A 12,864-nucleotide genomic window follows, 5' to 3' on the forward strand; every position below is an offset into this window, starting at 1 on the left:
TACGAAATGGTGTAAACACTGCAGCCAGTGATTTGCACAGCCTTCCAGTGCATCTCTGTCTCTCGCTGACAACGTGCGGCCATGCCATGAATGAGTGCCACCATAATAGAGCCCATATGCTGCGTGACACGAGGGGATGGCTCACGCAGGGAGAGTGCATGATGAGAAGTGGGCTGCACGAGGGGATGGCTCACGCAGGGAGAGTGCATGATGAGAAGTGGGCTGCACGAGGGGATGGCTCACGCAGGGAGAGTGCATGATGAGAAGTGGGCCGGTCATGGCTGCAGGGGTGGTCCATGTGTTCAGGTTCCTGAAGACTTGCACCACACCACTGTGCCTGCTTTCCATAGGCCTGAATTTAATCACCACTTCTGAACCTAGTTAATTAGAACTGTAGTGCCACGCTCTGCATCAACAGCCTATGGGACATGGCACCTGCAAAGTTCAGAAGTTCAAGTGCAAAACTCTAAGACATCATAATGCCACAGTTTAAAAAAGGTGAATGTGATGAATGTGACACTAAATTGGACCCAACGAGCTACTATTACATGAATGGGTTCCAGGCATTCATCATTGGAGTGAATGGGGGGAAGCGGCCCATGGATCTCAATTACACAGCTCAGTTCTAAGAGTTCAAACTTTCAAAATTTCAGCTGACTTGTCACAATCGTCCACCCAGAAACTCCAACCTGACCATCAACAGAAGGGCAGAGCAGTGAATGAGTTCCAAACTGCGTACTTAGCAGAACCCTCTAGGGTGACTTTCATTTTCCTCAACGACCAATTTATTTGACACAAATTTAAAACCAAGTCACAAAAAAAAACACTTGAGGGTGACATCCTCTCCAAAGCCGTGACTCAATACTGCTCTCTGGTGGTTACCAAGGTTCAAAACAAGCAAAACAGAGTGCAATGAAAATGCATTCAGCAACATAACATGTTTTCACAGTGCTTACAAATATAGCATTCCCAAACTATTTTTGAACAATGACTTACACTCTAATGTCAATCTTATGCCAATGACAATCTTAGCCATCATCAGTGCTCCTCGTATCTTCAAAACACAATAGAAGACAAAATAATGTCAAAAATAATAACACTGTGACTTTATTGCCTCCACAGGGAATAGTAGTAATAATAGAATACAGTGTATTCTTACATGTAAAATCTTATAATCCAAAGTAAATTGACAAAGTGACATCAACTTATTATAAATAAATAACTGTTGACGGTTGATGGTCACACATGTCCAAATCTTGAGTCACAGGCTGTATTGAGTGTCCTTTTTTTTTTTCAAAAGCTTCAGCTTGTCACAGACAGGATTATTCTGGATGAAACTGATCACCCAGCAAAGCCCCTCCAGTTTGCCTATCCCTAGTTGCAGTCCAAAAACTCTGCCTGCTTTCGGTATTAAGAAAATACATTAGCATTTATGTTTTTGCAAACAACTGCATCGGAACCATATAGCGTACTCTTATTTTAAAGAGTAGGCTTATGCCTTATTCATTAATTAAATCATCTCATATAGTATCTTAGCAGGTGGTTGATTGTCTAATACAGAGAAAATATTATGTGATACTGTTGATTACAATGAAATATCTTGCTTGAAAAAAGACCTCATTATCAGACAAGTTTATGTACTAACTTCGGCTCACCCACAGAAACAACAAGCAAGGACTTGCAATAATCACTATTGCAGTGAAACAGCCTTTATGTCACCGGCACACTTGTGATACGTCAGAGTCCTTTGAGAGGCAAAGCTCTTTCCGCAGCGGTCACAGCTAAAGCGCTTCTCGCCCGTGTGGACCAGTAGGTGAGCCTTGAGGTTGTTGGCTTGCGTGAAGCGCTTACCGCACTGGTCGCATGCGAACGGCTTTTCCCCCGTGTGCACCCGCATGTGGCGGCTGAGGTTCTGCGCCACGGTGAAGCTCCTGCCGCACACGCCACAGCTGTGCGGCCGCTCGCCCGTGTGCACGCGCTGGTGGGTCTCCAGGCTGCCCTGCGTGATGAAGCTCTTGCCGCACGTGGGGCAGTCGAAGGGCTTGCCCTCGCTGTGCACCAGCCTGTGCATGTTGAAGTAGCTGAGGGAGCTGTAGCCTTGGCCGCAGACGTCGCATGTGAACGGCTTGGTGGGCCGGTGCACCTGCCCGTGGGCCTTGAGCGCGCCGGGCGTGTAGAACTGCTTGCCGCAGTCCTCGCAGGCGTGCGGCCGCGCAGCGCCGGCATCGGTGTGGGTCAGCTGGTGCCGCTTGAGGTAGTTGGGCGAGCGGAAGCTCTTGCCGCACGTCGGGCACGTGTACGGCTTCTCGCCGCTGTGGATCCGCTGGTGGACCTTGAGCGTGTGCAGCTGGTTGTAGCTGTTGCCGCACGTGTCGCAGATGAAGCCCTTCTCGCCGGTGTGGAGGCGGCGGTGCGCGCGCAGGTGCCCCGACTGCGTGAAGCGCCTCTGGCACACGTCGCAGCTGTAGGCCTTGGCGCCCGTGTGGATCTGCTGGTGCCGCACCAGGTTGGCCCCGATGCTGAAGCACTTGCCGCAGATCTCACAGCTGAAGGCTTTCTCGCCCGTATGAACCCTTTGATGAGTGTTGAAAGCGCTTTTCATACTAAAGCTCCGGCCACACTTCTCGCAGGTGTATGGCCTCTCGCCCGTGTGGACACGCTGATGCGATTTGAGCCCACTTTTTTGGCTAAAGCATTTCCCACACACGTCACACCTGAACGGCTTTTCTCCTTTGTGAATGGTGAGCAAGTGCACATTTAAGCTACGGCGAGCCGTAAAGCTCTTGCCACAGGTGCCACAGGTGTGGGGCCTCTTTCCCGTATGAATGACCTGGTGGGTCCGCAACTCCTTCACCTTGGGGAAAACCATCCCACACAGTCTGCACCCGAACCTCTTCTCTCCTTTGTGATCGGTCCTCCAGTGAAGCTTCAGGCTGCACTTGGCTGGAAAACTGACCCCACAGAGGGTGCAATTGGAAGTGCTCTCCCCGTCAAACACCACCTGGTGTTCCTTCAGGTGACTCTGCGTGCCAAAGATTTTGCTGCAGTAGGCGCACTTGAAGCGCCGCTCGCCCTTGTGCACGGTGAGTTGGTGGACGTTGAGGCTGCAGCGAGTGGTGAAGCCCTTCCCGCACTGCTTGCACTTGAAGGGCTTCTCGCCCGTGTGGACCACCTGGTGGGCTTTCAGATTGCTCCGCTTGCTAAACGCCTTTCCGCAGTGGCTACAGCTGAAGGTCAGCGCTGGTTCGACAGGGCCGAACTTCCAGACCCTTCCACGACCTCTTGAGCGCTGGCTCTTGCGGTTTACAGATGGAGTGTCCTCATCCTGTCTATGCTGGTTTCCAACAATTGCATGGGGAGTGTTAAGCTTATTTTCAGTGTATTCCAGTGTTGGTGCAGCTTCTGCAGTGTTGGTCCTGGACACTAGGGAATTGAAGGGGAGCAAAAACACAGTATTATACTGTTTCACAGCCTTTTTATAGTCCCAAGTTTTTGATCTATGCCCTTCAATACACCTACACCTATTATAACAATTATACAAACATACCATTGCTCAGGTGCTGGGAGGTTTTCTCATTAGACAGCTCAGTCGTTTTCATGTTATCTGAAAACTGATGAAAGAAGATGAAAGTTACTTTGAGGGCAGCCCATCGTGTTTTACAAAAGATCAAGGACAGTTATGGGCTTAGAAGCTAAGCAGTTTGGTCAGAAATGTAAAAAAAAATTTAAATAAAAATGATTAAACAAACTTACTGTGTCTAAAACATCCAGCAGACCTTTATCACTAGATACTGTCTGGCACGTACCTGAAACAAAATGCAAAACACTTAAAAACCCTTAAAACTTCATGGTATATTTTGCATTATTTTGCAGATTACAGTGTAAATCAAATGTAGCACAATTTAACTTATAATTTCACAGTTGTTAGCTCTGGTAGTAAATGTTATTAGCTTAACTAATAATGGAAACTAATGCTTAAAAAAATGTGTGTCGGTAAAAATGGTGACACAATGAAGAATGTCATCGATCTTCATGGTCACATCAGACCTACCCAATGTCAGTCCACTAACTTGGACATCAGAGTTGCATGATTTGACAGTAGATTTGTTTCCATGTAGTCCTTCAGGGCAACATGTTATATATTCTGGCGTGCCTACCAGTGACAGAATCTTTGATCGCAGGGCTTCATATTTTATCTGACAATCCCTTGTTTCCAACTGTAGCATGGCACACACCTCCTGCATTAGAATGATGATTTTGTCCATGGCATCTCTGGATAGCCTTTCCAAAATCGACAACAGGAACTTCTGTTGACACAGAAAACATGTCCATCACAACGAACGATTCAGTGCATTTCCATATAACTGCAATGATGACATCCTAATTTGTTCACCTACATCAGAGACTTTGCCTATACAGTGGCACACTACAACAACAACACGTTACATTTATATTGCGCTTTTCTCAACACTCAAAGCGCTTCACATGGAAAGGGGGACCTCACTAACCACCACCATTGTGTAGCACCCACTTGGGGGATGCATGGCAGCCATTATGCGCCAGAACGCTCACCACACACCAGCTTGAGTGAGGGAGTGAATGAGCCAATTACAGTGGGGCCAGATTGAACGAGCCAGGTTGGAAATTTAGCCAGGACACCGGGGAATCCCCTACTCTTTGCGATAAGTCATTGCGTTACATCTCCATGTTACAAGCTGGTTTTATTTTTCATGATCCACCATTCTAAAACAGGGTTAAAATGTAGTTTGGATAATTACCAGACACTAGTGATGTGCCCAATGAAGCAAGGCTTCGGAGAATGTGTCAAGCAGAAAGGGGCGTGCCAGATGAAGCCCCGGTTCGAGGCTTGTTTCGTTTCCATAAAAATCACGTGACTGATGACAAACGAGGCCACAGTTTGTGAGTGTGACGTCTGAAGCTTCGTTTAGGACACACACCCACGTGACTGCTTCGGAATCTGACTCAAAGTCTTTGAATTGCGCAAACCCGCTCTAGTGTCGGAATGAGTTGTGTTGTATTGCAAGAGTCAGGCGAAATTTGTGGGTAGCCCTGTTTTATATAGGATGTTTTCTCTGTTTGGGAATTTACGTTCTTTTCTTTCCGGAAAATGTCCATAATCCATAATATCATGCACATAGAAATAAAGAAGAAATAGCCTAGGCCTAGCCTAAAGCTTTGCCATTTAGAACAATGACATTAAAACGTGTCTGTGTTGCAATCTTGTCTCAACTTCAATCATGTAATTTTTAAAGCAATACAGGCTAATTATTTCTATGTAGGCTTAACAATACTGGCTGAAATAATATTTTCCTTTTATTGAAAGTTTGATTCATGAAACGTCAAAACATGTCCGGCCATATAGGGTTTGGTTTAATTAGGCGCCTGGTCGTTTCCTTTTCACTCTCGTCCATAGCGTGTTGAGGTTGATAATACTTCGTCCTGATTCAGAAGCTAAGTAGTTTCTACAGCGGGCGTTAAGTGGATGGGAGACCGATTGGATCATTGACTGGGATAACACATGATTTCACGCCTCTACGGAAACACCAATCTTCACGTGATAACGAGTGACGGCATTATGTTGCCTAATCGTATTTTATTGTATTGAATTGAGACAAACAGAAATGCTAATTTCTTGCAACACTTTTAATGTAATGAATGAGAACATTTCGAAGCTTTGGCATTGTGTTGAACGTTGTAGGCATTCTTTTCAATAGTCCGTGGCTGCGATAATTTATGCAAACCACCAGATGTCGCTGTTTTCCTTGTCTTCCATGTTTCGAAGCTTCGGCACATTAGGGAAATGTGTCGAGTAGCGCTCGAGGCTTCATTTACCCATCACTACCAGACACTACTTGCCGTTTTTGGCAAACTCTGCATGCCATTGCCATATGGATCATGGACAAAAAGAAGCATTAAGAATGTTGGTAAAAATAACTCACTGTGAGTTTCTCATTGTCCGACTCCACTTCGGATGATGATGAATGACTTGCCTCTTTTTTGACTTCAAAGCCAGGCATCCCTTTGCATGTAACGTTTCCGACCACATACTTGCCTATTTCAGTAACAGCTGCCTCAACAAATATTTGTATAACGGCGGCTAACTCTCTTCGGAAAGCGCCTAGATGTGACATTTTTTAAACTAATTCTCGTAGTAGTATTTCTATATCTACAGTATGAACTGAACGACTATGTGGTTTGTTTACTCCGATAATTTCCGTAAAAACCGGAAGTACCGCCTTCCCTTTCAGACGTGTAGTGCCCTCTATCGATATGGAGGCATGGGACCTGTGCCATTTAGGCAGGCTTTTATTTAGAGACCGTAATAAAAGTCATCAGGGTATAGAGAAACAGTCAATACACCATAAGGGTATGTGCAAATTATGGAAAAACTAATTTTGGTAGGCTAATAGGTAATGAAGTGTTAGCCTACCATACAAGGCTGTAGGTTAGGCCTATAAATAATAAAAAAAAAAAATCCCCAACTGAGATTATTTGCCGGATGTGAGAATGAAGTTCCACTCAGTTTGCCTATATTATGGAGAATGTTTGTCCATGTTTGAGCAAATTATGAAGTGGCGTGGTATGGAGGCAATCAGCCTGTGGCACTGCTGAGGTGTTATGAAAGCCCAGGTTGCATTGTTAGCAGCCTTAAGGTCATTTGTACTCTTAGGTCTGCATGGTGTCTCTCATTTGCTTCATTGCATGGTGTCTCTCATTTGCCACACATTCTCTGGGGTTCAAGCACAGTAATGCCATAAGCAAACCAGTTACTAGCTGTTTGGCACTGTGTGCAGGTGCCGAGTCCTACTGGAAAAGGAAATCAGCTTCTCTATAAAGCTTGTCAGCAGATGAAATCATGAAGTGCTTTAAAATCTCCTGGTAGAAGGCTGCATTGACCCTGGACTTGACATGGTGGCTCTTGATGCAGACTCCAGCCTCAGTCCACTCTTTGTGAAGTTCCCCCAAGTTCTTGAATTGGCATTGCTTAACTCTACTTTATTCTCTCAAGGCTGCGGTCATCCTGGTTGCTTGCACACATTTTCCTACCACACTTTTGATAATATGCCTTGATATAGCACCTTGCCCTTTCAGCAATGACCTTCTGTGGCTTACCTTTTGAAGGGTGTCAATGAGTGTCTTCTGGACAACTATCAAGTCAGCAGTCTTTACCTACTTTGTGGTTGTGTTTACTGAACAGAGAGCTTAAAGGCTCAGAAAACTGACATTTCTGTATTATAACATATTTATTCTAATATTTTGAGAAACTGATTGTGGGGTTTTCGTGAGCTGTAAGTTGTAATATTTCACTTTATATCTAATTAATCTAGAATAATGAAATATTCACTTTTTTTTAAATAATTTAGATGGGATATTTTACACAATATTCTACATTTTTGAGACCCACCGGTATATTACAATGTTAGACTAACTACAACTACAGTTAGACAACTGTTAAACATGTCATCATTCTGATAGATAGATAGATAGATAGATACTTTATTGGTCTCAAGGGGAAATTCAAGGGTCTCAGTAGCATACAGACATAACACACAACATGCACTTACAGCAGAAATGGTAAACATAAGTATAAGTATAAACATATAACTAAACTCCACTGTACAATAAAGACAGTAGAAGATAAGACAGATAAGAAAACTAACAAAACTAAATACTAACTAGATGTACCGCATAGCGGTACAAAATCCGCTTAGTCCTGTACATCCGTTCCGCGAAAATAAATCACACTTCAATTTGTCTCCATCTTTTACTCCATCCCCCACTCTTGAAACTTTTGTGTATGCTTGTTTGGCATGCCTGAGTGTGTGTGTGCGGCTGCACAGAAAGTAGCCTACTGGTGCTGAAAAGGTGAATAGATTGTAGAATAGCCAAAGAAGATGTAGCATTGTTATAAAACCTTTAAAATCTCTAAACAATCACAAGTAGGGCAGTTCATCACAGTTCATCTATTGCAACTGGATTGATGAAAGGTCACTTACACCCAGGGGTGAAAGTAGTTTTTATTTCTTGGTGGTACTATCATATAGAGTCATAATGCGCGCGCAGAGCCCGCGCCGAAAATTTAACTTAGCCTAATTATTTATTATTTATTTACTTGTTTATTTACTGTATTATAGTCTACTTATCAAGCATTCACTAGGACTTCTTATCACTCTAGTATCACCCTTTAACCCACCTGTATCTGTTTTTGATTATGAATAAATTGCAAACACTTAATTTCAGCCTTTATTTATTTATTTAGCCTAGTTACTCTGCTCGCTCCCACTTCCAATCGTTTTTTTTATATAGGCTACTGTATATCATGAAACACGTTTCTTTGAGTCATGCCTTTTTATTTGGGAGACTGCAACATACTTCTGTCCGCTAAAACACTTTCATTATTGCTGCGCAAGATCTGGTTAAGCCGTACACGCGCTGTCTGTCTCTTGTCTCTCCAGCAAAACACTGCACACATAAAACCAGAATAGGCTATTTAAACATCAACATATTTTTCTTTAGCCTGTATGGGTTTTTTTTATTTGGGAGACTTTCCAAAAAACGTCCGTCTGCTAAAACACTTTGGATACCAGTGCACGTTGGCGCAATTACTGTAGGCTACTGTACGCGCGCTATAGCTTGCTCGTTGTCTGTCCAGCTGCACGGGAGGTTTAGACACAATTCAGATTCAGTTCAGAACAATGTATATGAAATATATTTTGGGGGAAACGTGTTGCTTCTGGTAATTTGACGTTAGCAGTTGTGTTGTCATGCTGAAAGTGCTATATTTTTTCAGAGACAGTATAGTTTTTCTTTCGGATGCGGTACCCTCTCCAAATATTTTAGTGGTACTCCGTACCGGCCAGTACCGGCTTACTTTCACCCCTGCGTACACCTTTAGGCTACATTGTATTTGGGAAAAGCAAAAGGTATCAGCTTAATGTTATTTATTTATTTATTTATTTATTTATTTATAAACAAAAACATCTCTGTCAGTTCCATGCCGTTTTCAACAGCTATCAAAAACAAAGGTAATTTTTGGATGGATGGATTTTTCGTGAGTGTTTCTTCTTCTACATAAGATTTTAGTCATCTTTAGTTCATGTAATACTTTATTGTCAATGCACAAATTAAGTAACAGTAGTCTAAAACGTTATTGTTAATGCACAAATTAAGTAACAGTAGTCTGAAACGAAATGCTGTTTTACATCTAACCAGTGGTGCAAATGACTGACATGTCCAAATGGGCCTTGATGAAATGCGTCGCTAGACTGTTCATACACATTTTAACGGGCCAAAGTTGAAGAGCTGTTGTCCGTTATTGTTCGTGCAAATATAGGCTGATTCATGTTCCCTTACATTGTGTAACTGAGGTCCATGGCTAGTCTGGCTTTCACCAGACCAAGCTCAATCTTTTAAGAAATCAAAAAATATATAGCGGGCAGATCAGGCTGGGTTCACCCAGCCTAGTCCATAGGCACCTGATATTGTTTAATTTTCCGATTGAGATATCCATGCTCTGGCTATTCTAAATGCAAAAATGCATCAGGGGGTTATGACAAAACTGTAACTAACAAACTAGATCCTAATAGAAAGCTGTTAGCTTCCCTAAGCTACAGGTAGGCTTATAAGGTAGGCCTATTTACAACATAAATTGTCAATAGGCTATGCTGGCGACACAAATAAAATCTCGTTTGAAACCAATGGCTTCGCCTTACGGTATCAAGCCGGACTTAAACTGCCATATCATTGGCGAAAAGTTGTAATAAAATTCACGCAGCTCCATGAGTCAAGGAAAGCACGAATGAAGTAGCCACTTCTAAATGGGACCCACTACACAGTAGCTTACAGTTTTTCTCAGTCGCTTTGGTGCTTTTTTCAGATCAGAATGAAAATTCTCATAACTATTAGTTCAACCTCCACAACATTTAGTCATTTGTGCACATCATAGTAGCAATTTCTCCTTTCTCTGAACAAATTGCAAATACTTTTGGACATGTATCAGTTGCTTTCATACAATTCTCTGCTGTTTTTTAACATTATCATTTGCTTATGTCATGTCAGTCAAAATGAACTATACTTATGAATGCTGAATAGTCGTTCCCACAAAACTAATAGTCTTCATTTCATTGCTTGAGTCATTACATACAAAATTGTTGAACTAGTTATCAAATTCTGTCACGGTGCTGTAGAATTGCAAAGAGCATACAGTAAAAATGTATGCATTCAGTGTCTTGTACTCACTTACTCACCTAACTACAGCAATGTGTAACTTTACTGTAGTTTTCAAATGGCTGTACAAGTACTGTATAGTGCTGTCTTGAGCATGTTCAGGTAGTGTCACCGAAGTTCTGACCTTTTTTTTTGCATTGGAAAACACTGAGAGAACTGTCATAATGAAAACATGACAAAGCCATTTGACTATCTTGTTCATAAACGATGGTGTCAAGACTTCTCATTTTGATGACACTGACAGTTTCATTGACATGAATACTTGCTTTTGAGGAATGGACTATCCATTTTGAGCAAGTGACGTGCTTTTGCAGGTCATCCACTAGGTTTTGCAGTTTGCACTAATTGCTTTGAGAATTGCACTAATTTTCTGTGCAAATGTTAATAGTGATGTGAGAAAAGCACCAAAGCGACTGAGAAAAACTGTAAATTAAGAAAGTCCAGGTGCTTGAGGGTGATCAAGCATAATATGCTTGTAGTGACAGGGCCAGGACTGGTGAGGTGCTAAAGGGAGTGAGTGTCATGGTGAAGGTGCAAACAGTAGTCCAACCATAGTCCTTAGTTATGTGTGCCAGGCAAGGTGCTCAAGAGAGTGAGTGTCATGGTGAAGGTGCAAAAAGTAGTCCAACATTAGTCCAACAGTGCAACAGTGCGAGAGTAAGGTCTAGACCAGCATAAATAATATAGACAAATAGAAGAGTAAAGTGTAATGTAGACAAGGTAAAATAAAAAAAACTATTTCAGTGCAAGAACAGGTTGAGGTAATAGGGTTATTATATATTTATTCATTCAGTATTGTATCAGAAGCCTGACCGCAGCCATTGATCATGTGTGCTAATATAGCATGAAAAACAGTGTAGCAGTAAAACAGTAGTGAAAACATTAGGCTGTGTACAATAGTAAAACAGTAGTAAGCAGTAGTGGGCAGTCAGTACTCAAAAAACATGGACATGGAGAGGGTGGAGAGGCAGACAGACTAAGCAGAGAAGTCTATCTCTCCTCTTCCCTTTAGTGAGGCATTGAACAGTTCAATGGCCCTAGGAACAAATGACTTCCTCAGCCTTTCAGTTGTGCATGGCAGTGAGCGAAGTCTCCAGCTGATCAAGCTCTTTTGGTTTTCGATAGTGCTGTAGAGCGGATGACATTCTTTGTCCAAGATGTTGATCAGTTTGTTTAGGGTCCTTTTGTCAGATATTGAAGTGATGCACTCCAGTTCAGCTCCCACTACAGAGCCAGCCTTCCTTACCAGCCTGTCAAATTAAGCCCAGCATCCTTCTTCTTTGTGCTTCCTCCCCAGCATACCACTGCATAGAAGAGGGCGCTGGCCACAACAGACTGATAGAACATCCTGAGGAGCTTGCTGCACACATTAAAGGACCGCAGCCTCCTCAGGAAGTACAGCCTGCTCTGTCCTTTCTTGTAGAGTGCATCAGTGTTGGCTGACCAGTCCAGTTTATTGTCCAGGTGGAGACCCAGATACTTGTAGGTGCTTACCACCTCCACATTGACCCCATCAATGGAGACTGGTAGCAGAGCGGGCTTAGACCTTCGGAAATCCACCACCATCTCCTTGGTCTTTGAAGTGTTTAGTTGAAGGTGATTGAGTTTGCACCACTGCACAAAGTCCTCCACCAGGCTTCTGTACTCCTCCTCTTGCTCGTCCCTGATACACCCCACAGTTGCAGTATCAGGCAAGACAGGACTGAAGAGAGCACAGTTCCCTGTGGCGCTCCGGTGCTGCTGATCACAGTGTCAGAGAGGCAGTTCTTCAGTCTGACGAACTGTGGTCGCTCGGTCAGGTAATCTGTAATCCAGGTTACCAGGTGAGTGTCCACACCCATCTGCAAGAGCTTGTCTCCCAGTCTGAGGGGTTGGATGGTGTTAAAAGCACTTGAGAAATCAAAGAACACGATTCTCACAGCACTTTTCCCCTTGTCTAGGTGAGAATGTGTCCTGTGTAGAAGATAAGTGATGGCATCGTCCACGCCCACTTTCTCCTGGTATGCAAACTGTAGAGGGTCTAGTGCATGGCGTACCTGGTGTCTGAGCATACCTAATACCAGCCACTCCATTGTTTTCATCACATGTGATGTTAGAGTGACAGGCCTGAAGTCATTAAGCTCACTGGGGTCTGGTTTCTTGGGAACGGGGGTGAGACATGATGTTTTCCACAGTGTTGGAACTTGTCCGAGACGTAGACTCCAGTTGAAGATGTGCTTCAGTGGCTCCCCCAGTTCAGCAGCACAGGCCTTGAGCAGCCTTGGACACAGTCTGTCAGGCCCAGCTGCCTTACGAGGATGGAGTTTTTTTAAAAGATAACTTACTTGGTCCGCTGAAATGATGGGGGGGATGAGTAGAGTGGAGGGTGAGGAGGAGGAGGGGTGCTTCTGTGAGGGTTGTCGTGTGGCTAGAGACTGATGGCCATTGGCTGAAGCCATTGCACTGGTAATGAGGTAGGGTGGGGGCTGGGGGATGGGCAATCGAACCTGTTGTAAAAGTGGTTCAGCTGGTTAGCCCTGTCCAGGTCTCCCTCCACAGAGCTGCTGCTCTTCTTAAGGCCAGTGATAGATTTCATTCAGTCCCACACCTCCTTCATGTTGTTATCTTGCAGCTTCT

General features: G+C 43.6%; 1 protein-coding gene across 4 annotated transcripts; it reads right to left on the minus strand.

Annotated features, from left to right (window-relative positions):
* Positions 1–1,091: 1,091 nt before the first annotated feature.
* LOC125311153 (gastrula zinc finger protein XlCGF57.1-like) lies at positions 1,092–6,213 on the minus strand. Of its 4 annotated transcripts, none has more exons than XM_048268927.1 (5): positions 5,961–6,213; positions 4,052–4,304; positions 3,754–3,806; positions 3,548–3,611; positions 1,092–3,423 (listed from the first exon to the last, which is right to left on the minus strand). In XM_048268927.1, the coding sequence occupies exons 1-5, from the start codon at positions 6,150–6,152 to the stop codon at positions 1,691–1,693; spliced, it is 2,295 nt and encodes a 764-aa protein (XP_048124884.1). In that variant the 5' UTR covers positions 6,153–6,213; the 3' UTR covers positions 1,092–1,690. The 4 variants fall into 4 exon arrangements, with proteins under 4 accessions (XP_048124884.1, XP_048124885.1, XP_048124883.1 ...); XM_048268928.1 differs by having other exon boundaries at positions 4,236–4,307; XM_048268926.1 differs by having other exon boundaries at positions 4,052–4,307.
* Between the last annotated feature and the right edge of the window lie 6,651 nt (positions 6,214–12,864).

This window comes from Alosa alosa, chromosome 18 (genome assembly GCF_017589495.1).
Source record: "Alosa alosa isolate M-15738 ecotype Scorff River chromosome 18, AALO_Geno_1.1, whole genome shotgun sequence".
Taxonomy (NCBI): Eukaryota; Metazoa; Chordata; class Actinopteri; order Clupeiformes; family Clupeidae; genus Alosa; species Alosa alosa.